This window comes from Pipra filicauda, unplaced genomic scaffold, assembly GCF_003945595.2.
Source record: "Pipra filicauda isolate LSUMZ 115617 unplaced genomic scaffold, ASM394559v2 scaffold353_size752799_pilon, whole genome shotgun sequence".
NCBI classification, from domain to species: Eukaryota; Metazoa; Chordata; class Aves; order Passeriformes; family Pipridae; genus Pipra; species Pipra filicauda.
Window position 1 is genome coordinate 719,088 of NW_024104480.1, and position 27,386 is coordinate 746,473.

The 27,386-nt window shown below is 39.3% G+C and overlaps 1 protein-coding gene across 1 annotated transcript in view; it reads left to right on the forward strand.

Moving 5' to 3' along the window:
- Nucleotides 1-27,386, forward strand: part of ITGA9 (integrin subunit alpha 9) — a 205,295-nt gene that overhangs the window by 171,895 nt on the left and 6,014 nt on the right. Inside the window, exons 23-26 of the mRNA XM_039384423.1 lie at nucleotides 3,531-3,638; nucleotides 21,573-21,698; nucleotides 22,180-22,299; nucleotides 24,031-24,132. Coding sequence (XP_039240357.1) covers nucleotides 3,531-3,638; nucleotides 21,573-21,698; nucleotides 22,180-22,299; nucleotides 24,031-24,132 — 456 coding nt within the window. The remainder of the gene's footprint in view (nucleotides 1-3,530; nucleotides 3,639-21,572; nucleotides 21,699-22,179; nucleotides 22,300-24,030; nucleotides 24,133-27,386) is intronic.

Here is a 27,386-nt window from a genome sequence, read left to right on the forward strand (position 1 = left end):
GCTTGACAGCACATTCTGGTTTTGTGTCTTTTTTATTCTGGGTGTGGTATGGACTTGTGACCGTGACTTTGAATCACAGTCATGGGCAGAATGGAAGCTTCGGACAATGTTTATCAGGAAGATCGTCCTGTTGAGTCATGAGGTTCCAAAAGAACTCCCTTACTTTCTAAACTCCTCCTCACAGAGGAGTCTGGGTGCAGCTGGATCCAATCCCAGCCCCAGACTTGGTCAACAGTTTATATGTAAAGGTTATATAGGTGTAATCGAGTCTTTGTATGACAAAACAAATACATTTACATGAGTAAAATAAATTATTTATTTAAACTGATGATGATAATGATTAGACTAAAATACTTTAGTCAGAATTATTTACCACATAATATAGTTTTATTAATGGTGCACTATTTATTAAATGAATAATTTCAAAGCTAGCTTTTATTAAGTAGAGATTGATGATACTCACCCATATCAAGAACCATGGGCAAATCTCTTGCACTCAACCTCAAGGAGTAACTTTGAGGGACATCCCCACTCAAGGGAGGAATCTCTACACTCTCTCCTCAAAGGGGTATGTTCTGCTGTTAAAAAGCAGAACTGGGCTTTTATAGTATAAAGTGATCAACTGTCAATCATGTCTTTATGCTACCTGTGTCAGCTATGCAGCCTTTAGCTCAGCAGCTTTAGACAAGTTATCAGTGCTATCATTTGTTGGTTCCTTTATCAGGAACTTTGTCTGCCACATCCTTACTGGTGCCAGTTTCTGTCAGGAAACACTGAATGTTTAACTTTGGGACTGACGAGTCAGGCTGCTTTCAGAATTCTTCAACACCAAAAGCAGCATGATCCACCTTCTCCATCCACTGCTGGTAACTTTTGCAAATAGGTAACGTTGGAGCTGTTTTACCCCCACCAAGGCAGAGCATCCTGCTAAAATGTTGTACAATGCATTCTTGATTGGATACTGTATTTACAGTGTGCAGGGATGGCATATGTCCTTTATCTGACTATATTATAACAAGAATTGCAAACAGGGCATCTCACTTCCATAAGAATGAAGCCACTACCATTTGTTGCTCTTTTACCTTTCATCACATGCTGAGTAAAGAGCTCTAGTTACTCAAGTGCCACATCTTGGATGAAGTCACAGGTTAAAAGTGGAGAAGTAATTCTTTTTAGTGGCATGGTCTTTGAGCAGAGGAGTGGGCCACCTTTATTCATGAGAACAAACACATGCCTGTGCAAGGGATTCAGACTTACTAAATGCCCCAGTATGAAAATGTTTATAGCACTACTGATAAGAGTACAGTACAGGCAAGAGATAATGACACTAAAGAGGCAGATGTGAGAAGTTTTAATTAAATATTTCACAGCATCTCAGCATTAGTCAATTATTACCTGTATTACACTGCCAGTTAGATGGGTTCCTCATATGGCAAAATATATGGATGATTTATTATCATAAACTCTTGCGATGTGTCCAAAATTAACTTGCGCTGTGTTTCGCTGATGTGACTGTATCTATTACAAGCCCTTCAAACTCTTTTTGACCACTAGATGGAACTAGAAAATGATAAGTCATGCAGAGGTAGGTTCATTTATTGAGAAAAATAGTGTTTCACCTTTTTTCTCCCTTTCTGTTCTCCTAGGCATGAATGCCACTCAACTCATAATGAATAACACGTCTGCCTCTGTGGACAGATTGCGGTCCAGAGCAATTAAGCCCCCACTGTCATGTGGTGCCCTTAGCTATTTACTGAGAAGAAGTGAAAGCAGGATTTTAGGACATTAAAGCTTTTGTGAACCAGGCTGTTAATTCTTGTGATTCTGATTTCATTCTTGAGGATTTATAGGTTTTCCCCATCTTTCCCACCATAACCAGTTATTCATTAAAACCAGATAAAGAACAGAGACACTTATTTTTTAATTAGATGAATATTTTCAATAAAGCAAAGTGATAACAGGCAGAGCCACCATTTGTCCTACTCATCCTCTTGTCTTTTATGCACACACTTAGAAGTTGCACTATTATTTTTTTTTTCCATATAGAAGCAGAAAAATATACTGGAACAAGTCACAGATGTGCTCTCCAGTAATGTGCTAAGCCTCATAACTGTGTGCATCGGTGAGATAGGGCAGACTTTCATAATGGGCAAAGCATTGTTTTTATCACTCTTTGCTTAATTATTTTAAATGATTTGCCTGGCATTTATTTAACTTCTCCAGGTGGAGAAGAATAATAGTTTCTTAACCAAGAAAAAGAGATGATTTACAAAAATATGGGGTTTTATAACAGTTTTTATATGTGAAAAGCTATGCAGGGTCCAACGTTAATGGAAACAGATCTACATGGGTTTTTTTAAGTAACAAGACATACAATGAAAATGCCTTTTCTGCAGTACTCTTATATCTGATCTCAGAGAGATAATAAAGGTTTTTAAAGTGTCTCACATGAAACATTATGTTTATATTTCATGTAGCATTTATCATGCTCGGTTGTAGTGGGATTTCACCCCCTGCCTGGATCCTCAGTGTTTTTGTGATGATTTGGCATTGCAAACCGATTCTCTTTGTCAGTCAGACATTTCTTCAGATATAAACAGTGTTTAAAGAATGAAAACCTATTGTTTTTAATATTTGTACTTTACACAATTAACAACTGATTGCTGCATCTTTTAACAGTAGTGGATAAATATTCTAATGGGCTTAATGTTCTTACTGTATGCGTTTATATTTGTGGGTTTTTTACTGTATGCATTTATATTTGTTTTGTTAGAAAGAACCAGGACATATTTTTCCTAATAAAAAAATGTAGTTACAAATGAAAACTTATTTTCATTGAAAGTTTTCCATGGATTACTTCTTTTCCGCAAAAAATCATAAATTTTGGGATTTTCACTAGATACATTTCAGTGGTGGGCAGGAAATTCTTTGAGTTTTTGTCAAAATTTTGAGGGAAGAGGATTGATAGAAAGCTAATGTTTTTCACCAGGAGTTTAATTAAATTATAAACTCCAGAACTTGAATGGAAATTGTTCACATGCATTTTCTGGCAACTCACTCAGTAAACCTGCAGTCCAGCAGTCACAATAATTGTTTAGCTTCTGCTTCATAAGGAAAACGTATGCAGAATATAATGCAGTGGTTACCAGATGGAAATGAGAATGTTAACTGAGACAGTAATATTTCTTACAGCCTTCCAGATTGTATTACCAAAACACTCATAGTATTAGCAGTGTCTCTGTGTATAAGATAGAAATCTTATGCTGTTTGTATTGATGACTGGTAATTATCTTGCAAAACTGCTTCTTATTTCATATATGAGCTGTGCCTAAAGAATATAAAGTAAACTAATTCTTTAACTTCATCCTGACAGATACAAAAGAAGTCTTCATCTGAAGACATTGAAAAACCTGCAAAGTACTTGAGTTTCTTCAAATTTAACTATACTTCCAGCTGTGATTCTACAGTCATTTCCCATTAATGAGAAGTCATATATGTAATTTTGTTGGTATTCATTTGTTCTCTTACAGGTTTACAATGCTGGACCAAGCACTCTCCCTGGAGCTTTTCTTGACATTTCATTTCCAAACCGCCTCTCTGCCACTGGAGACGAAATATTTCATATTCAACAGATGATGGTGAGTATGTTATGATGTGTTTTGAGACCAGAGAGGCACTGAAAGCTACTGATGACTGAAACAATAGAAATCCACCAGAACCAGATGAATAAGTTGCTTTTTAAGATAATAAAAGGTTATTTGTACCTGTGACCACATCATAAGTAGCTGAGCCCCTCCAGCTGTTGACTGCTCTCCCTCACCTAGGGCAAAGAACTGATTCTATGTTCCTGGTTTCCTATGATGCTATGTAAAACTAGGTCAGGCTAACACTGAAGAAAACATTTCCCCAAGTCACACCTCCAGACAGGATTGAGTCTTAATTAGTCCTCCCTGATTGAGGGAGGATTAAATGGTGTATGTAATATCAGTAGGATATGTTACCAAACTGACTGATGTTCCTTGATTTTTTTCTGTGGCTTTCTGCAAGAATACTAGCTATGTCTGAATACCTTATCAATATCTATTTTTCTGTAGTCCATGTTATAATTTGCTCTTTTTGAGTGGTCTTTTAGCAAACATAAGTAATAGAGAAAGTTATTCTTTCAACACTGTGTTTTTCAAAAGATGATTTTGTGTGAACTACAAAGAAATTCAACATAAACTGTGGTAAAGAAGACACATTCTTAGATTTCATTTCTAATATTTATTTATTAATTTCAAAACCTTTGTTAGACCACTAAAATACCATCATTTATACTGTGGTGGCCAAGAGAGGGAAACCTTACTACTGAGGTAAATTTAGTACTGAAATTCAGAGTAATCTGCCTTAGTGATAATTGAAAAGAAGTATTATACTTTCTTGTTGTTAGCTACTTTTCTAGCCTTTTGGTTGAAAAGTATTACCATTCCTGATATGTAAGTAACAGTGTCACTGAATATGTGTGAACATAGATCCAAAGGATCTTTCTAAGCAGGTTTCCGAGATTTTTGCTGTGGAAAGTATGAGATAAATATAGATATGGCTTACAGATGGGCACTAAAGACAGAATAACTGAGAAACACATTGGAATATTGTATGCAATACTAGTGTATAGACTGAGTCAATTCTCCAGCTAGACTGAATTAGTTCTCCAGCATGTGCCTCATTTTCTGTGGCATTGCATTTTAATGTTTTATTTAGTCCAGCCTTATAAACAGAAGATCACCTTTCCTTTGACAAGGATCGTGACCCATTTCCTTGGCCCTTTTCTGGTCTGTGGGAGGCATGGGAGGCAGTGTGTTTGCAACAGCAGCAGAGAGGTGGGAGTCTTCTTAATAGATTTTGCCTCCCTAAATGTTGGTACTTCATCTAAAGTCAGTCATTCTATACATTCCTGTATAGCCAAGAGAAAGGAACAGAAAACAGCCCATCTTACTTAGAGTGTGATAAATTCCTTCTTGGCTTTACTTGTTTCTCTGTGTTGACTATTCCAGAAGTCTGGGCAAATTGTCTTAGTCAAGACACTCGTTTTGTACACTTGAATTAGGTGAGGTGTACACTACCCACCAAGTGGGCAAGGACTAGTTTCCAGGCATAGATGTCATTTTCTGCACAAGTTGTCTGAAAAGAATGGGATGGACTATATGGTTTTGGATAGCTGTTAGAAAACAAGGCAAACCCCTTAAATCTTGCACTTAACTTATTTTTCATTGCTGTTGTACATCTGATGGCTTACCAAAAGGAGGTCCAGCTGGCTAGTGTGGTTTTGAGCACTCTGCTAAGAAATGCTTACAGAGTTTATATTGCTTTTCCCAACGACAAGTTGCATTTCCCTGCATGTTGTTGGACTGAATTGTACTTTGTAGAATGTCTTCATAGGATTTTAAACAGCTGTTGTGAGACCTATCTGCATTGCAGGCTGAAGAGTGGTAGTAGGCAAGTATGTTTTTATGAGAGCTGTTTGCCTGGTACACTAGCATTCACTGGGTCATTTTGACTACTGATTTTTGGTATATGGTCAGTAGAAGTCTACTTCATGACTTTCTAAACACCTCTAATATGTTAATAAATATTAGCCAAGCAAATCCTCTCTGGGGTAGTGGTTATCCCTGCTTTACAAATACATAATTGAAACACCAAATGGTTTGCCTGAGGTCACACAGGAAATTTGTGTCAGAGCCAGGCACTGAACCTCTGTATCCTAAGTCTTACTATTGTAAGAGAGAAAGCATCCCACTCTTTTTCCTACTGCTTCTCTCCCACTGAGTTTTTATTGACTGAAAAGGGAACTAAAATCATGGAGCTTTTCAGCTTTTCATAGACCAAATATAATTAAACAAACAAACCCTAAAAGCAGATGAACTTTGGAAAAGGGTTTAGAACAGCTGTTTTTCAGGAGAATTTTTGTAAGCATAGTCATTAAATATTTCAATCTTTTCCTTATTTTCAACTCCCCAAAATCTAGATTGCAGTAAAGGTAATAAGGTAATAAAATCCTTTCAGACAGTGCAGGTGTTTCTGTAATTATGCCTTTTTGCTGTAATTCAGACATTCTAGCTGTCAGTGTTGACAGAACTTTTAGAATAGGTGTCATTAATACAGTAGATTAGGAACTGTCATTTATCTGTAACTGACACTGTTGATACAGCATTTGCAATTTGATTACATAATGTTTTGTTTTAAAGCTAACAATTATATTGCTGTTTCTCTGATATACAGTAAAGCAGTGGAATTTATGGGTGAAAATCCATAATAAAACCACTAGAGTTTGTGTCCCAAATACACATATACCACACAAGATAGTTCCAGGAACCAATTCCTTCATATTGAATTGAGTGATCTAGTCTTTCAGGCACAAAAAATAGTAAGAGGAAGAGAGTCACATATGGCCCACTGGAACGGGCTCTTTCTCTGGGAGGTGTTAATAGGAATTATTATCTTGATGGCCTTAGAGGAAATGACAGCCCTCATGCTTCCTCTGTTCCTGTTTTTTAACTTTATTGCAGAAACTGTTTTAAGATTTTCTTCCAGACAAATTCAGGACACAAATTCAGGAATTTGGGGTTCTGCCTTAGAAATGTTCAGACGCAATTCAAGGGGCATTGGGAGTTTCTGCAGCACTTCTCCCAACAAAGTTCCCAGTATATAAAGGGAATGAGTTGACAGTAAAAGCCAGAAGTAAACAAGAAGATGGATAACTGAAAGAAAACTAGAGTAACAAACCACAAGTGAAGTTCCTCCCTATTAGAAATTTTTAATGAAAAGGAAATTATAGAAATTTTCAAATAATTTTAACTAAGAATTTCACAGTCGACATTGGGTTTACGTAGTAAATACTCAAATTCTGCAGCAGTAAATAATATTTTGGAAGCAGATAAGACAAATTAATAGTTGTTCGCTTTTATGCATTTTTGTATTTGCTTTCTTGCAGAGGTTTCAAGACAGCTTAAAAGCATAATAAATTAAATACCTCCGTTTGTTAGTAAAAGTCTTGTAATAGAATAGTATAGGTGATGACACAGAAGAGCTTCATCCAAGCCGAGAAGTTAGTCTTAACACAAATATATGTTCTCCACTCTTCAAACCATTGATTATCTATTCTTCCACAAAGGAAAACAGTGCACACTTGTGTGTGTTTTGGTTTTGAACTGAAAGATCAGTAATTTCCTTTGGCTATCCAGCTAATTTGAATGGCAAGGGGAGCACTACTTGACCTGCCAAGGAGCTGCTTTCTGAGGCCTCCAAAAAGATTTTCACAATGGGAGTTCCTACCAATTTAACCAGGGTATTTCCTGAAGCTGTTCATAAATTAGCAATGTGTCCAGGATTACTGTGGTGCTGGTTTTATGGAGCTTGATCAGATTGTTGTGTTCCTATTTATTTTATTTGCACTGAAGGTAAATAAATTATGAAGAACAAGGGATTAACTGTTGGAAACCAAGTTTGTCTATTTGAACTGGATAATCTTCTTCCCTCCTCTGGAGGGACCAAGAAGAGCCTGTTTAGGTGAATCAAGCATATGAAAAACTGTGTTATCATCCTCACTGAGATAAGAATCTTGTCAGAAAGTAAGATGTGTATGTTGCAAGTCTCTTCAAAGAGTTTGCAGTCTAGGCAATTGAAATAAAAGGGAATTTGGAAGAAAGAGGAAGAGAGAAAGAAATACTGTTCCCAATTTTTTGGTGAAAAACTCCCTCCCTGTATGTAACTCTTGATATCTAAGTCTAGTAATTACTGTTTTAGTAATAGCTACCAATAGAATATATTTAAATTACTATGTTCTCTTACTCTAGCAATTAATGTAGAGAAAGAGGCATAGAAGCAGCTCTGGAGAAACACTTGCCAGTCTCCATTGACGGTACAGAAACCATCTAGTCTCCCTGAGTTTCCCTAGTCATCTAAGCTTAGACCTTGAGAATTATCTCCAGAGAGAAAAAAAATGGGTTAAACCCCAGTCTTGTGAATCCTACTCCCATTAACCTCGAGTGTTAGCCAGTTAGCCCAGGGCCCTAGTTCCTAGTCTGACCTTCCTATCGCTTTTCGGTTAGGGAGCAAAATAAAGGTCCTTCTCTGGGAAGGACAAACAGAAGTCCTCCAGTTGTCCTATTATGCTTAGCATATTCACACTTCTTTCTGTGTGGATGAGACCTGGATTGCACCTTTGTGAAAGCTGGGTATCAGTAAGATTTTAAAAAGTAAAGAGAAGCTGGAGGAATTGAAGAGAATTCCTTTTACAGGTTGCCTTTTAAGTTAATGGCTGCCTGAGCATGGGACTGTAGAAATGCTTGTCATGTTTCATAAGGAAAATGTGGAAATAAATTTTATTCTCTTCCTATGAATGTTGATACAGAAAAAAGTAAAATGGAAGTCAGTCCCAGAGCCACAAGTCTTTCCTGGCCGATGACAGGTTATATTTCTAAGGCCAGTTTTGTATACCACTCATGTAATTTTTCTTCCTGGCATTAGCACAGTAATGACTGTAAGGAGAAGGAAGAAGTTAGGGAGAAGCTTGCTGCCTCATTCCATTAAAGGTCCCACCCAGGCTGCTTGAGGTTTTTCTTCACTTATATAATGAAAAAGAAATCTTTGCAATTTTAAAACCTTAAATGTAATTTCTGCTTATTATCTGTATGTTTTATCTTCCAGCATAAGAATCCAATGCTTTGGCTACTTCACTGCTGGTGTTTAAAACTTAAAACTAAGCAAAGAAGGACTGTCAAAGCTCTCTAAAGTGCTGGTAGTGCATGAGTGTTCCTGGAAGCATATGTTGATATTGTCAATCTCACTACTGTACACTCCACAGAGGCAAACTTGTATATTGTTATGAGTATGTAGATAACCTCTTGTTTGTTGGTTTAACAACAGTTTAAAATTAGTTTAAAATTATTTATGTCTTTTAGACATTTCATCTCTGAAAACATATATATGCATATATGCAGTCCCAGCATGTGAAGATAGAAACATTTTACTTCATACAGCAAATTTTTTTTCCAGCAGCATTTTATGCTATTCGTTGCCACCTTTGTCAGAAAGATTGTGCAGGAACATTTGCACTTACAGCAAGATTTATTTTAGCCCTTTGTATTCGTCATCTCATTTGTAGTCTTTTCATTTCAATGATTCTTATGCACTGACGTACACATATTTTGGCACCATATTTAGAGGCATAGCTAGATTACTGGAGGAAATTATTCATTCCAGGGAGTGTATTGTACAGAAATTTGTCCAGAAAATTGTACAGAAACTTTCTGACCTTCCTACCTCTTTCACTTTAATGCTTAATGACTATTGCAAAACAGTTTTGCTTAGGTAGTTGGAGGTGTTCACCCCACCCTCATTGTAGAGCAGCTCTGTGATAGCCACTGAATCTGACTTTGGCTAGGAGCTCTCTCACTTGCAGGAGAAACTACTACATCTGCCAGGTCCGAGGATGGCTGTGAGGGGAGGCAGGAGCATACACTGTCAGCATGGCAGAGTCACCTTTAGACATGGGGAGCAGAACCCCAAAGCAGCTCAGAACGAGTTCTCTTAAACATCTTCCTAATGTAAGCATGATGAAATGAAACTCAGTGAAGAGGAACTTTGCTCTCATTTAAGTTTCCATTGTTATACAGGAAATGGTGCCCAGCCACAAAATTAAAGCTCTTTCCTGACTTAAGACCTTAAAATAAATCTATACTAGAAAAAAAAATCATGGCATTTTTACTTTATAAGAGACATCTAAATCACTACGCAAAAACTCTGCCTTGGTCAGAGTTCACGGCATTTCCAATGTTTCAAAATAATCTTTTCGTGCATTACTGGATGCATCCTTGAGGATACAGCAAAACTACTTAACAGGGCAGAAAGTTTTCTTTCACTTCATAGTTTGGATTTTTAGGTGAAACCAAATTTGAACAAATTTTCTGATTTTTTTTGATTGTTTAGACCAAATCTTCTAGCAATGAAAATGGTATGGTATTTATATAAGCAGTGAATTTTTTTGAAAATTCTAAAGAGGATGTTCTTGGAAAATGCATTTTGAATACAGAAAAATAGTTGTCTTTCAAGAAAGACTAGTAATATAAAAATCAAGGCCATTGAAATGTGGGATAAAAACACTGTGATCTATATATTAAATCAGGCCATGGCAACACTTGATGTGTTCATTTGTGGCTTGCTCACAATTAGCTTCCAAACTAAAGTAAAATTTGTCAATTTAGTTATTGTAATTTTCTGACATGCTCCCTCCCAAAAAATCATGTCTTGTCAATATAATGTGGCAGTTTGATTAATATTTTGAGTCAACTGAAAGTGTTGCTACTTTGTGAACGGCCCATAGCTCCTATTTTCTTGGCTGAATATGTGGAATTCCAATTTTGAAAAAGATGGCTGATTTGCCTTTTGATAAAAGGAAATTTCAGATAAAGAAAGAGTATAATGGATATATACATTACCTGTTATCAGATTGATGAAGAAAGCAGGAGGTTTGGTAGATACCAAATCAGGAGTAATGATGTAGTAATCAGGAGTTTTACTGAGGTATGGAAAAAATATGTATAGTAGATTTTTTTATAAGCTTCCTAGCCAGAGAAGGAAGCTCTTCCTGGTGAAGGACTACTGAATGAAAAGAGAATCTAAAATTTATTTTTTTTTAAATTCTTCATTTCTTTTTGAAGGAATCTAAGGATTCCTTTCACCATTTTCCCATTTGTGAAGCTATTCCGGCCAAAAACAATGAAGAAGGAAAATGAGAAAAGAACTGCTTGGTTAATTAATTTAACACATAGTCTTCTTTTGAATCCTGATTCATAAACTAGCCTTTTTCTTCTGTAACTAACACACAAGATTTGTGGTCTAAATGAAGGAAGCAAAAAACAAGTAAGAGTTAAAAACTATGGTATCTGTGTATATAAACTCTAGCTCCCATCTGATGAAAGAAGCATTTTCCTCTCTGTTCATGTATCAGAGTGGAAATAAGCATCTTTTGTTGGATTTCTCTCATGGCTTTGCAAATCTCATGCAAGGTACCTTATGGTATCAAAAGTATCAATAAACCATTGATACTCATTGAGAAATGAGAACTCTGAAGATGTCTTAGAAAGTAAAGGACATCTTCTGCCTAACTTAATATATCTCCTCTACCCCCCAAGAGTTTTTTTTAATGAGGATGACTCATTTAATCTTCAACTGTCTACAGTAGATAAGTAAAATCATCCTCTTGGAAGTCCTGCCTTCTCTCCTCTGCCTCTGAAGAGCTTAGATCTTAAACACCTTTCTGATACATCCAAATGTCTGCTTTAGGGAAAAACACCAAAGTTGTTTGAGCCCTATAGGAAATGTACTTACCGACAGTCTTCAGAACTCTTCATCCTAACATCAACACAGCCCATAACAGAAGTCCAACAAATAGGTAAAGAAGAAACACAGGCTTATTTGTGTTTATGCATCATAGGTAAGGCTGCAGAAGGGGATGCGCTAGATAGAAACAGGTGGAACCTAGCTGAAGGAGCACCAAATTTTAAGTAACCTCAGGGACTTTTTAAATAGAGGCATATCCTGGGAATTATTTGTTACCTCATATGTTGGTTAAGCATTTCACAGTTCCCCTTAGGGAGAGGAAAAGTACCTCTCAGTGTCTCTCTCTTGAATTTCAACTGTTAGAGGCTGATATGTAAGGAGCACATGAATGTTAATGGTAAACTGATTTCTGTGTAAGGTGGTGGTGATTCATTCTTAGGCCTGAACCTTCTGTGGACCTCACAGCTAAATCATACAAGTGGTCAGTCCTTCTTCTCTCTGTGTATATGTGGCAGTACCCTCTGTCTAGGAAAGAAGCTGCCGTCTTGTAAGTTATGAACTTTATGCAAGATCTTTGCTTTTGTCACTGAACTGGATAGGCATCACTAGTTCTTCAGAGTAGTACTTCTGGGGATTGCTGCTAAGTATGTGCAAATTGGTTTCAGGACCAAACCAGGCAAATGTTGCAAGATCATGCTTATTGAACCTGATTATTTAATTAAGCTGTATATAAAGTGCATCAGAAAAAACATCTAAAGACATTGCAATCAGGTTAGCACAGATTTATGCCAAACATGCATTTAGTGTTTCCCTTTCATCTGGAGAAGCAGAAGGCAGAGCTATGGTGTACTCCTCTAAGCTGATTTAAGACTTTAATATCTTCACTTTGCCATTTAAATCTTGCCTGTCTTCATGGCTGTGTAAGTTTACTTATTAGATCTGAGGACTACTGGTTTTCCTTGCCATCATTGCTATTTTTATTTTAAATCTTTCAAGGGTTGTGTAAAAATGGGTTAATTTTAAAAATTATTTTCTGTTATTTCAGTGTCTCCTAAATTTATTGCCAGAATCAACAAAACTGCTCTGATTCAAGCATGTTTCATTATCTGTGAATATTAAACATTCTTGGCATATGGAGCAAGTAGTCAGATAACATAACTTATTTGTCTGCTGTTGAAAGTCTTGACCTTGTCTGGAATTTCTCGTCAGTACCCTTTTTTTCTCAGTGTGACATGTTAGATTAACCCTGCCTATCAATTCTCTGTTCACCTAATAAAGGGTGAATCAGTATCTTTGAATCAGAACATATGTATACTTTTTTCCCCTAATATTAGAACGAATGTGCTATGGTGAGCAACAAAGACACACAAGTGCATCTGTTATTTATTTTTTGAGTTTGAAAACTTGAAGCACTGATTAGTTATTCATACATAAATAAAACAGTTAATAAATATATAAGAAGGGGGAAATATGTAAAAACTCTCTGGCAGAGACCACAGCCAAACTCCTTGTCCTTTGGAGCCAGCATACCCCAGGGCTGAAAAGCAAGGCATCCATTTCAGAGTTGAGCAATGTTAACAATTTTGTGAGATGACTAGCCTGTGTTCAGACCTTGAGCATGTTTCCTGCAAGTAAAATTGCTGTTCCAATTGATGTTTTCCCTGAACTTGCCCATGCACTTTTTCTGAGGTTGGATATGGATTTGGTTCTGTCACATGCACTCAGGTCTGGATTCCACCTTCATGATTGCTTTGTACCAGCTTAATTCTGCTGACTTCCAGGCTAATAACTAGTGATGATTTAGCTCAGGTGGGGAATCAGGCTTACTGAAAGAACGTGGAAACTTTAAGTTTTAATATCACAATTAGTTCTTTTGCATCAATGGAAGTCTAGTATTGTATATAAGGAATGAGATGAAGATACACATTTGTTTACCCGTTTACCTTGTAAAATGTCAGTCATTAAATATGGGAATAGCCTTCAGCTTCTTATATGCAGCACTGCAGCAGGGAAATTATACTTAATGTTTTATTGGAAGCAATAGCTAGTTTTCCTCCTGTTTTTTCTGTCTCATTCTTCCAAGAGACTTCTATCACTTGCACATACTTAACACCATGCCAAGTGCTAATATTCACTTCTTTTGCTTGGTCCTCAACTGACCTGTCCAGCCCCTTGTTTGGAAATTGTATTTCATTTCCCTCTCTCAGGTTAACATCTTGTGCAGGATATAGGGCTCTGAAAAAAATGGAAGATCTTGCCTTTGATGCATGTTGATAGGTTTAGGTTAAATCTAAGAAGAGGACACTGGCTTTCAGTCCATCTGTGAAGTTTATGTTACAGGTAGTATGACCTAGGGGTGGGACCCTCGGCTGCGGAGAGCTTCCAGTGCCATGCGACCAGGAGCCTCGACTGCCGGGGGCTTTCCCACGCCTCGGGGGCGGGACCCTCAGCTGCAGAGAGCTTCCAGTGCCATGTGGCCGGGAGCCTTGGCTGCCAGTTGAGCCCTCAGGCACGGCCATGGCAGGAGAAAGGAGAGAGAAGGGGAGCCTTACTGGCAGGTACTGCGCCCCCATGAAAGAGGAGAGGGAAGCTTCGGAGCACACAGAGGTTTGCCGTTCCAGGTTTGGGGGTGGAGGGGGGATGGGGAGGATTAGGGTAGGATGTTGAGCATGCCGAGGGGGTCCGCCGACTGGCAGGAGGGAGAGCAGGAAAATCCCGTGTGAAATGTTGCAGGTGAGCAGTGCACCTGAAGATATGTGGAAACACGGTGGAAGAAGGATAAGGTCAGGGTGGATAGTGGGTTCTTTTAAATAATGGGGGTCCCGACCAGGCTGGGGCCATGAAAGGCACCCCTGCCTTGGATGGATACTGGGGTCAGAACGATTGCTTTCTTTGTCTGTCTGTTTTTGGTTCACCTGTGGCTACTGCCCAGGTTTCGCATGTTCTGGATATACTTGCTTTGCTCTGTTACATCCTGAAATGGTGGACAGGACAAAGGGTTGTTCCTGGGTATCTCCCTCAGATTTGTTTATAGATAGGTGATAATAAAGTAGGAAATAAAAGACTTGCCCAAATCATTCTAACAGGAACGTAGTCTGTGTACCCCTATGTGGTTGCGAGCTATATGGTATATGCCTCCGGTAGGGTCACCCATGCCAGACAGCTCAAAACCGTAGGACCAGATTTAATATATTGTTGGGCAGGATGAGCTCATTAGCCTTCTGGCAGTCATCCTAGGAGAAGGACAACTCTAATCCCAAACCCGGGCAGATGGAGCTCGCTTAACCCCGTTAGGCCATCCATCTAAGAGAAGGTTACTCTAATCAAACCTACATCCTGAGGACCTCACTGCCACAGTCCAAGGTTGCTCGGCCCTGGCAGATGAACCTTAGGATTAAAGGGTGGATTCAGTTCTGCGCATACTGCATCTCACCTAAAAATCCACTGTGCAGGCTTGAAGGCTTTACCCACATGCAAAAAGTCCTGTAGTGACGGGTGAGGGTCGAAACGGCAGGTGAAAGGTGCACTGGAAGCCGCAGACCCAATCCTGCATGCAGGCGGTTCAGGATATTGGTCATTTGAGACTGACCGGAGATGACAGTCTCTTGGGGCAGCACCCTGAACGACCAAGCAGCCTTTTCAAGGACAGCACTGCTTGCTCCACTTGGAGAGGGGCCTAGAAAAGGTGGCCTAAACAAAGCTCATCTCCACTTTCACCCGATTGGTTAACTGCAGACCAACAGACATCTTCTTCCAATGCGGTCGCACAAAGATCGAAAGACAAAGGCATGCACCTACCTCCAAAGGTGTACCTAAATTAACTCTAGCATGTTGGAACATCAGAAGCATGCTTGATTCTGCGGATAGCGGACGTCCTGAGCGTCGGTCTGCCCTAATTGCCCATGAGCTGGCCCGTCTCAACATTGACATTGCTGCTCTCAGTGAAGTTCGCCTTCATGAAGAAGGCAGCCTCAGAGAACATGGTGCCGGTTACACACTCTTTTGGTCAGGTAAGCCCAGAACCGAAAAACATCTCTGAGGTGTCGACTTCATGATCAAAAACTCTATTCTTCCCAAACTCGAAAATCTACCAACAGGTCACTCTGACCGCATTATCTCCCTACGCCTTCCACCCCACAACAAACAACACGTTGTCGTCTTTAGTATATATGCCCCAACTCTCCAAGCTGACCCTGCTGAAAAAGATAAATTTTACGCTGACCTGCGCCGCCTTACCCAAAAGATGCCTGCAGATGATAAGATCATTATCCTTGGTGATTTCAATGCCAGAGTAGGTAAAAATTTTGAAGCCTGGAAAGGAATATTAGGCAAGCATGGTGTTGGAAACTGCAACGATAATGGTCAACTTCTGCTAGAATTCTTTGCAGAGCAACAGCTCACCATCACTAATACTATCTTCCAGCAGAAAGATAGTCTGAAGACAACCTGGATGCACCCCAGATCTAAGCATTGGCACCTCATCGATTATGTCCTGTGCGACGGAGAGATGTCCGCGATGTCCTCCATACCCGCGTGATGCCCAGTGCAGAATGCCAAACAGACCATCGACTTGTGCGCTGTAAACTCAACTTCAATCTCAAATTCAAACCTAAAAGCGGCAATATCCCAAGGAGAAGACTCCAAGTTAACAATCTCCAATCAGCCACAGTAAGAGACAGATTCCAGGCAAACCTTCAAACTAGGCTTGAAAACCATTCCACAGATTCTACAGATTCCTCTCCTGAAACAATTTGGCACCATATTAAAAAACAGCATCCTGCAATCCTCTGAAGAGTCCTTAGGGTTCTCCCCCAAGAACAAGGACTGGTTTGATGAAAACAATCAAGAAACCCAGGACTTGTTGAGGAAGAAGAGAACCACCCACCAAACACACCTTACACTGCCTTCCTGTCACGCAAGAAAAACAGCCTTTCGTCTTGCATGCAGCAAGCTCCAACAGAAACTCCGTGACATCCAGAACAAGTGGTGGATAGATCTAGCTGAAAAAACTCAATTATGCGCAGATACGGGTGATCACAAAGGATTCTATGAGGCCCTGAAAACAGCATACGGGCCTACATACCAGGTACAAAGCCCTCTACTCAGTGCTGATGGACAACCTGGTAAAAAGAAACCATTGTCAGTAAGACCTTGCATGGGAAAATTTTACTTTTGTTTTTGGTGTTGGTTTGCCTCACATGAAAGTTGTAAATATTAGAATGCAGCATGCTTTCACCATCTTGAATATCTTCAAAGACAAATAATAAATATATCAAGTTATAAATTTTTTTTTGAAAAGTTTTTATAAAATGTTCTGATTTCTATCAGAATATCACCCCCTTACAATTTTTTCAGTTTAGAATTGAAACTCTGAAAATGTAATTTCTTTGCAAAAAATACATTTTTTTTTAATTAGAAAAGTTTTCCAGGAGTTTAATGCTAGGATCAGTAGTTAATGGTATCTACTTTTGTGTTACAAAAATGTTATGCTATCACCTCAGAAAAACTCATGACGTGTGGTAGTCTAGACTGTATGTGACAACATAGACTACTGAATATAGAGGAGGAGAAAAAGTAAAAAATAATTTAAGATCTTTGAAATTATTTTTATGCTATTTTTTTCTGCAGTGTAAAGCTGTTCAGTGAAATTTACTAGGTCAGCCATTCATTTGTGACTGCAGCACATTCAGGCCCCAGGACCAAACTCACAGCAAGTTACAAAAGAGTGTAATATGGACATCAGGTGATGAGGATGCCAGGCAGTTAGCCTCGTTTACCTTTTTCTTTGGCCTACATTATATGCTAAGGTACACTTTGTCTACCTTTGTCTCAGTATAGATTTTAGGTACACTTCATGTACAGGACACCATTCTGTATTGCCAGTGCACCAGACTGCAAATGATTTTATTCAGGACTTAAAACGAATAAGTAGCTTCTGGAAAACAGGATGAAACAACATTCAGCAGAGACAGCTGCAACACAGCTCCTTGGAAGTCCCTCCTTAAGAGGCTACTCCTGCTTGGTACCTCTCTTAGGGCAGGTTTTTATTTCCCAATCTGCAATCTTAAAGTAGAATTTAATAAAGCCTCCCTTTTGTCCCTGTTCTCCCCACCCCAGTTTTGTTGTTTGTTTGTGTTAGGAGTTGAATGGTGACATTTCTCTGTGGCTTCTGTATAGTCCTTGTACTGAGTACAAAGACAATGCACATCTCTTTCCACATCCTATGCACTGCTCAAAAAAAAATCCTTTCTGCTGTTTCTGTGAGATGTTGAATCCCAGGTCCTGGGAAGATCACTTTGGAGGATAGTCCTCTTCTGTTTATAGGCTGCTGAGACCACATGGAAATTTCCAAAAAGCTCTGGTTTGCCACGTACCCTGAAAGTCTAAGTCTGACAAAAAGCCTGGCTTCCTACTCCATTTCAAAGACTTGTACATCGGAAGCATTTGCCCATGCAAAGCCCCTAAACTTTGCCGGAAATTCCCTTCTCTGTGTACCAAATTATGAGGTTGGTCACAAGGAGAAAAACAAGTGGCTGGAGTAGCATAATGTTTGAACAACAAGAGGCTTACAATGAGGCCAAATCATGATTTGTATTTCACAGATGCAGTTTAGTCTCAGCATAATGCTGAGGAGCATTTTGGAGCTTTATACTAAGATTTTATTTACCTGATTGTTTTCCTGCAGCTGAATATTTCATTGAAAGCAGTTTATTGAAAAGTTGCCCTAGTTTTTTCTGACTGGTTGACTGAACCTTGATGCATGTAAAATTGAGAATAAGAGATGATGTGAAATGTGTCTGAAAGTTACCCTAACAAAATAAACCAAAATAGCTAAAAAAACCCCCACCAAACCAACTGTGGCCAGTCCTTTGGAAAGGATGGATCTCCTTCTACCTCAACCTGATCCACTCATTTAAAAGTTTTTTGTTAATTTTTTCCTAGTTTTATGGCTCTGTGGTTTCCAAGAGTGCTAAAAGAAACAGAGTGCTGCTCAGATGCCTTGCGTCCTTTCCTGCCTATTGGCTGTCGGCACACACTGATTGATCACAGGCATACAGATGAGTCTGACTTGATTTCTGGCTGGTTGAATTCCCCCACATTCTGCAGGCCAAGTAGTAGCGTCTGCTTCTAGGAAGTAACCTCTGCCTTTGGCTACTAAAACAGGGTATAGGTGACCTGCTGGTCTGTTCCAAAGCCGTGCAGGTTACAGGAGGTGCTTGGTTCTTACTGTTTCCCTCCTAATATGGACTGAATTTAGTAACCGCCTCATGTAGGATTGCTGTGTAGTTGATAGAGAGGAAAGAGTACTTCCAAGTTCAGAGTTGGTCCTCTGGAGGCGCCTTTCTCTGTTTTGGCTAAAATGTTTTGAAAAGGATGCCAGCCTTCAGTTTAAGAAAAGATAATCATTTAGAGGAGAAAGGACCATATTTGTGTTGCTTCCTGCTGGATAATTCCTTTTAGTCTTGTGAGATATTTCTGCTTTGGTTGTTCTTACACCATATTTTTACAGGATGTAAAGCGGGACTATTTGGAGAGTATACCAAGAGCTGGTATAGTGCTGAAACTCCTACTGTCCTTCCTGTATCTCTTGCATGAATCTGATGACATCTGCCCAAGTGTCTGGTAATTTAAACTTTCAGGAAGAAAGAGCAAGTACTGAATAGATCTTGACTTTTTGCTACTCATAGTTAACATAAACCTTTCAAGTTGATATGGATCTAATTTCCATGTGAAAGATCAAAGAAAATGAATGTCCATGAGCTTTATGAGTCTCTTACCTACAATAAATAATGAAAACTCATTTCAGGTGATCTGGACAAATGATGAATATCGTAGTCTTAATTTTCAGTTTATCCCAATGAGACTGTAAACTGTGGGTGCCTCTCTTAGGAATGTAAGGACAGATTATGTAAAGACAGGTTATGGACACATACTTCAACTAACAGATCATGAAGAACTTGTGGGTCAGAAAAGGTACATCTTTCCAAGAGACACAGACATCACTTATCTGGAAAATAATGTTTAAAATCTAGATAGGTCTTTGGGGTTTGCTTCTTTTTTGCAATACTTAACTATTTGATGCCTAATCAGACTCAGAGCATGCAGCAATTTCATATCTATAACAACTCTTTTCCTCCCTCTTTTGAGGGTTTTTTATTTGAATAAGGTACATCCTGTCAGAGGATGTGAGGATGTCAACAGCAGGATGTGTAAGAATGTCAGTTGGTGGTTTATGGGGAAAATCTCCCTCTCTCTCACTCTGTCACAGTTCGAGACCCTCAAAAATCCAATTTCCAATTTTCAGTCCTCCCCCCCACAATTTACCTCAACACCAAAGAGAAGTTTTCAGGCAGGCACAACTCAGTATAGGGGAAGGGAATATATACAATTTATTATTATACAAAATAAATACTATACAAACTAAAAAACAATTATATACACAATATTAACACAGCTTCTACCACTCCTTGGACCCTCCCACATCAGTTCGGGAGAAGTCTTCAGAGCGATAGTGAAAAGTCTCTCACTGAGGTATCAGAGAAAGGGTTGAAACCCCCACCAGCCCTTAGCTTCATGCTGAGGTCCTATCCTGAGCTGCAAAGGGAAACAGCTTGCACCATCAGGATCTTCATCACGAAAGGTCAAGGGAGTCAGTTCTGAGTCCTTCCTCCCTGGTTTCGTGAAGGTTTCCTCCCAGGGGTAAGATGTTCTGCTCTCACCCTCCAGGTTGCAGGCTCTGGGTCTCTGCTCAGTTCTTTTTACCCCAAATAGTTTAAAGTCCTTACCCAGGAAAAACCTGCTTGTTTGGCTCTCTCACTCTTCTTTAGCTGCTGCAGCTTCCAGTTTCGGTAGTCCATGTCCAAACCCAACGTAGAGCACCTCCAAGCCCTCTCTGGCCCATCTCCAATTTCTGCCTGAGTTCTTCCAACTGTTGCAATGAATAGCAACTGTTTCTCCTGGCAACCGAGCCTCTCTGGCCCCTCTCTTGGTTCGGCTCCAGTACCGAGCATGCCTGCCAGGGAAACAGGGAGCTGCAACTCTCCTGACTGGCCTCCGAGTCCACTCTGTCCGCTTCTTCTGTGCAGTGGAGGGGAAGAACCGGCGAGGGAACCACCCTAGCCCTAGTTGAAGCAAGGCCGAGGAGGCCCGAGGGCCCCTCTGGTCCAGAGGCTCCCCTGGCCACCCCTCATGTCTCTGATTCTCTCTTACACACAGAACACTCCTACATGGTGCCTCCAGCCCTGGCCAAGCCAGGGCCACTGGGGCACAGGGCACCCCCTGGGTTCGGGGAGGGGGGGGGCCCATCCACCCCTTCAGCTTCTCTCTCTCTCTCTTACACGCTCTCACACACTCTGCCAACAACTTCCCGCTGTTGTTGATATCTAATTTTCACAGGAGCAAAAAAGAACAGCTCTGATTGGTCCCTCAGGGGAAACTCTCCTGGGACCAATCATCTCTAGGCTCCCCAGCTCCCAGGGGGGGCAACTCAAACCAAGACACACTCTTATAAGTTTTAAGGATGGCAGCAGGAGGAATTTGCTGATACTTTGTTGTCATCCTTTTTATTAAATTCTGGTAGATTTTCCTCAGTGAATGTTTATAAGCTGCAAAAACTGAGAAGGGTTTTCTAGAACAAGGTTATCTTAACTGAAACTCATTTTAACAGAGCTTGGTACATTTCACTTGCTTCAATCATCTGCTTTGCTGGACAAGTAAAAACGCTAATGATCCAAAAAGTTTATCTTTGTGTATTTCTGCTGAAGGTGAAAGAGAGTCGAGGTTTGAGCATTTAGAGGAAGATGTCATTTATCTCATTAGTTCTGATATAAGCAGGGAAACAGCTGAGTTGGCCAAAACATCAAATAAACACAGTTACAAAGAAGGTAATACAAAGGTAACACCGTTGACTTAAAATACAATGAGGTGGTTTTATATATTTTGCTGGGATTTTTCTCCTCTGTCTCTATCTTCAGACATGTAGAACAGAGACACCTACATGTGAGCTAGGTTAGACATGTTCATGTCCTATCCAGTCAAAGCATTTCCAAAGCATGGTTTGTCTGGCTTATTTCCGATATTTTCTTTGGGCTTATTTGACTCCCAAAGTGGTTATTTTTCTCCTTTGGCAATTAATGGCAGGCCAGACATATAGCTCACATATAGGTGTATTTTTATGGACAGGCTAATCCCACCTTCTCATATAATTTAGCTTAATTCAGAATAATAATTGTGATTTATAATTGTGCATGCAGGTTGGCCAGGACAAAGGAAGCTGTTCTTTCCACAGAAACCACAGCCCATGTGTTGTTCCTCAAGAGAATGAAAATATTTTCCACACAATATTTGCTTTTTTCACAAAGTCTGGCAGAAAAGTATTGGTAAGAAATGGCACCACTTATGACATACAGCATATTCTACAAACGATTTTGCATGGCTTGGCATGAAGATCTGAAGCAGATTGTTCACTGTAGAGCAACACTTTACTGAATATATAACACAGTTGGTCACCAGAACCTTCGCTCCCCTGTTCTGCCAAAGGCACATGGGGGCAGTGAGGCACTGTACTTGGTGCCTGACCCACACAGAGGGCTGATGTGCAGCAGTGGCCCTGCCCCTTCCAGGGTGCTTGCCTGGCTCAGCACCTCTGTAGAGGGCTGAATTTTGTTAGCTGGCTTGCTGTCATTCAGGTCTCTGTATTCAGCTGTCTTCAGGTCTTGAAAGTTTCTGATATTTCAGTGTAAGAGTGCTGTATTCTGGCAGTTTACTATATACCTAATTTTCTGCTCTATTTGCTATCACACAATTTGTCATTGAATTTTTACCTCCTTCGCCTAACGGCGTTTTCCATATTTCCTATAGGATTGTGAAAGACCAGGCAGGTCCTGCTTAATTATACACTGCAACTTAAGCTCACTACCCAAAGCAGAGTCCTGTGATATAAGTATCTACATGCTGCTGAATACTGAGATACTCAAGAAGGTGCGTGCTTCCCTTGTAGGTTGTCTTAAATACCAACTTAAGTGTGCTTATGTGTGCCAGTGAACTCAAAACTTGAATTTCTTCCTCTCTTTACTAGTGTGTTAAAAAATATTATGGCATCAAGGAAAACAAATCTATTTATCAACAGTGTGTATGGAGGTGTTAATCCTAGTTCTTACCCATTACACATTAAGACAGGAATAAATTAAGTTCAGAAATTTATATATTGAGAAATAACAAATGAGTCCCCTAATCGTTGGGGTGTGGTGTTAAGGCTAGAGACTTCTGAAAGTTGAATTGATTTCTGAAAGTTTTCATTCTGAAAAACGAAAGGCAGAGTAAGTGAATCTAAACTATGACCAGCTATGTATCATTCTTTCTGTGTAAACAGAGATGGTAGTTTTTTGTCATTTTTACTTCAAATTATTATTATTCAAAGAATATGCATCATGAATGTATTAATGCTGAGCTTGATGTTTATGACACAAAACAAATGATTGCAAGTTAATTTCTGTCTTCTCTAAAGACACTGAATGAGACAACAAATCCTAAATTCTTAGTGATTTAGTACATTTTGACCTCTTTTCCTTTACTTACAAAAATACTGACTCTCTAATTGTGGCAAGATGCTGTAAGATTATGAGGGTTTAAGATAACCAGAGGAGAAGGCTGATAACATGAGCCTACTAAAATAAACCTGTCTTTGATAAATGCTAGATTAAAAGCATCAGAGAGCACCCTAATTAGAAAACAGTTGCTAAAGTAATTATCGCCCTGAGCTTTTCCAATTGAAACCAATGAGTCTATTAATGTTTGTTTGTATTTGAAAATAGGAAATACAGGCAAGGCCAGAAAATTCAGGTATTTGTTACATGCTTATAGAAATGCTGAAATATGTAAACAAGTAACTGAGTGCACACAAAATATGCTTCTGGAAAATTGAGGCTTGGGAATAGCCAGGATTCACCCCATCTGCTGGGTGCCTTGCAAGATTACTATTAGCAACAACCCTTTAAAAGATGTACAGTGTTTACACGTGTTTGGGTCAGTATCACCAATGAGTGCCATTTGCTACTTACCACCTACCCTTCCCAAGGTGAACTGCATACAAATGACTAACCTATAAGTTGAAATGGCATCTTACTGAAATGTGCCTGTCAAAATGCACCATGCATTTCATGGCAGAAATATATATCAATAAGACAAGATGTACAGTAAATATTTAAGATATCTGCCATGTACAGATTTAAATAATTAAGAAGTTTTCCCCTTGGGTTATATTAGATTTTGTCCCAGATTTTGTATATCATTTTTCTGTCCAATTGAAAAACAATTCAGAGCTTTTTTTCATGGTTAATATTGAGCCTACCTGTGTTATTGGCAATATTCTGTCTTGTTTTTTTGGTAGATGTGGAAAACATGAACAAACCAAATACAAAGTATGTGTTTAAAGTCCAACATACCTGATTTTGTTTTATTCTGAAATATTGTGCTCAGTTATATCTGTCTGTTATGAGCATTAGGAATATTTTTTCAAAGCAGCGTTTTAACCAGGCTAGTGTTTAACTGTCAACCTAACCTCTACTAAGCTTTGTCTAGATGTTTTTATTACACTGGCAAATTTTGATGGTTTGGTTTTTTGTTGTTTTTTTTTGGCGGGGGGATTGGTGCTTTTGTTGGTGTTGTTGTTTTGCACCCTTAAATCTAATTCTTCCTCTTTTTACTTCTCAGGACAGTTCCTCGGTCATCCAGTTTGTCACAAGGGCAAGGTTGAGGATGGATGGTGACCTCAGAGTTGTGGAGGTGCCGAGTGGGAGCCCACAAGAAAAATCAGTAAGTAAATAAACCTGAAGAGAAAGGTTTCCTTATCTGAGTAGCTGGAGATCACTGAGAGCTCTGTACAAACTGGAATTTGTGGCTAGGCTTGGTCTGGGCCAGCCCAGACTTTGTTTGGCTAGACTTACGGTGCTGTGAACTGTGCTTCTTTGGTTTTGCTCTCTGTGATAACTGTGTCATCAGAGTGAGTGACGTTATATGGAACCAGAGGGATCTGTGTTGTACAAGCTAAAAGTTTAATACTCTCGAGGTATTCATGCAAAAATCAGTTTTAGCTTCCTGTTTTAGGGTTAATCTAATTCAGATTTTCCTTGAAAACCTAGCAGAGACTTGAAAGCCCAACAATGTCTTTTCACGTGTGCCAGAATAAAATATTTAGAAGTGTTAATGATATTTTGGGAGCTGTGAAAATGGACAAGGATGTCTAAACTTTCAGTGATACATTTAACTCTTCCATTGTGCTGAGCTGATAAAAATGAAGTATGAGCTGATACCACATTTTGTATTGATCGGCATGGGGGTGGATTGAAAATTGAAGGTGAAATATCAAAGGTCAAGGTGAATTCACTTTATAGTTTTGTCTGTAAGTAAAATTGTACTGTAAGATGTTTACTGGCTGATCCACTGGAAAAGGAGGGGTAATGGCTTTGGTTTACTACTACCAAATTGTGTAATACTTACAACGTGAAGATTGACCAGGAGGCCACACCCAAATTCGGCTTAATTTTTTCCTAGTGAAATTTTAAAATTTCATTTCTTATTCCTCTCTCATATGAGGATCAGAGGTAATCTGGACTACTTTCTATTTTTGTTCTTGCTGTTTATTTTCAGAACATGATCCCTATTCTCAGTTATCCCTCTCTCTCTAGTGGATGTTGTCTCCACCAGCCTGTACAACCACTCTCTTATTGCCTCCATTTTAAGTGAGTGACATTGGGATCTCGGTATGAGAGCATTGAGTTCAATGCACTTTTGGAAGACACTGACGCCCCAAATTAAAGCACTCATCTCAGAGATACTGGATTTAAAACCCCATAGGCAAATGAGGCCTGCATCTTCTTGCTACTTTAAATTGGAAAGTAGAGACACCACTGTAATGTCCATCTTCTCCACCGTGTTAAGGAAACTTCCCAGTCTGACCATTCACAAGACTCTGGCAGTCACACTCCCAACACCAGAGACTTTCACTGCTGGTACCAAAGCCCTTTTGCAGTGGGCAACTCCAGCTGAGCCAACAGGTGCCCTGCTTGACTCCCTACAAACTCCACTCACGCACAGTCAGAAGAGGTTTCCTTAGTGGTTTGACCCCAGATGTCCCATAGCAGAGTCTCAGATGAGACATAAAGTTACATAAAGCAATTAATTTGTGGTGCGGTAACACAGAAACAATCTGAGCTGGGCACCTCCAAGGAGGACTCCCAACCAAGGAATTGCTGAGCTTTTATCTGCTCGCAGTCCAAGGTGCATGCAGGACACCCTCTTCCTCCTGAGTCCTCTACTCTTGCTGTGTCTCCCAGTGTGCATCCACCTGATTGGCTCTACTGATCTTCCTGCCTTTTGTTATCCAAAAGGTAGGTAGTTCACTGCTATGTCTCTCAGTGTCCATCTACCTGGCTGGCACCACCCATCTTCCTACTCTTCATTTACCGTAGGGTAAATGTCTTGTCTCAGGATCCCACCCAGAGCTCAATCCGCATTTCAATCTGCATCTCAATCTGCAGCTTGCAAACTGAACTACCTGCACCAGATGTATTCCTCAACAATCATGTCTGTAACCCTAGTTTTAACTTTTGTTTTTATTAGACCTGTCAGAAAAAGGAATTATTTTATATGACAGGACCTCATTTTTCCCCTTCTGTTTTATTTTCTTTGTCAGGTTTCTGGACCATTCTAAAGTGCGTTAAAGAATAGACTTGGCAACTGAAATGAAAAACATAGCTAGCCTTTGCTGGGAATGTGCCTTATAAGTGACCTGCAGCGCTGATCATTGCTTGATCTCTCTTTAGTTCTGCAGGTTGCACAGAGCAAATCTTGCAATTGTATGGCAGAATTTCATTAATGACTGAATAACATATGACTGTGACACCCATGCCCCAGCTGAAATAGAAGAATATAGAATATATCTATGCCAAATATTTTCATCTGTAAAGGTTTTTAGAATCTCTCAGAATGATAGGCACAATGTAAAATGTGTGGGATTACTGTTATTTAATATTCAAAATTTAGAAATGCTTTTATCTAGGAATGCAAGCTCTGTTGTATTTCATTGTTACCTAATGCTTGAAGAAAAAAAAGAAAAAAAAAAGAAAAAAAAAACAAATTGTCCTTTGCCTGTTCCCAGAAAGCCTTTCAGCAAGTCTTGAGTTGCATCAATTATGCAGTGCAGTGTGTGTGCTGGGAAACTATATTAATCTTCAAATAAGAGATTGCTTCTAAGTCCTGGGAAGCCCTAGCTGTAAACGAGCATGCTTGACATATTGTAGCCATGTAACATCAATTTGTAGTTTCAAGTCTTTTCTCATGTGAGTGCCATTTGCTCTCTCCTTTATGCTATTTCCATATGTCTGTTGGCTTCACCATTGCTGTATGTTTTGGATAGAGTCATGTTCAGGCAAAAATTTAAGAGGTGGTTTGGCTCAAGGTACTCATTTTCCCCTGTTCTCTTCTTGTGGAATGCAGAAGGGAATAGTACTTGTTGCAAGCCACAACTATGCAGCTGGAAATACAGATAGGAGAAAGAAAATGTCTTTGTTCGTACTCCTCCCTTCCCTTTTAAAGTTCATCCCATACTCTTCATTGACCATGGACTGCTACCACATTCATTTGGATAGCAGTTCCTTCTGAACAGTTCTGCATGAACTTCCTATGAGTTTGTGTTCCCTAATAATGAAAATACGTTTTCTTAGACACTTTATCATGGTAAAGTAGAAAAGGCCTTTTTGCTCTCTATGGCTAAATGTAGACTTATTAGCACATTTAAATTGTTCTTTAAAAACAGGTGTCATTACTTCACTGGGCATTTTTACAATATATTGTACAATATCAGTGTGCAAACTCTCTGTAAAGAAGACAAATGGAAAAAGAAGACAATCGGAAAAGGAAGACTGATATTTGTGATACTAGTATAAGAGGTATCACTGGACAACCCACATAAACATCAACTTTGTCAGAAACTCCAGCAGACAATTCATAAGGGAGATGCAAAAGCATATGTAAAGATCTCTAAGTTGGGTAGCAGACTGTCTGTGAAA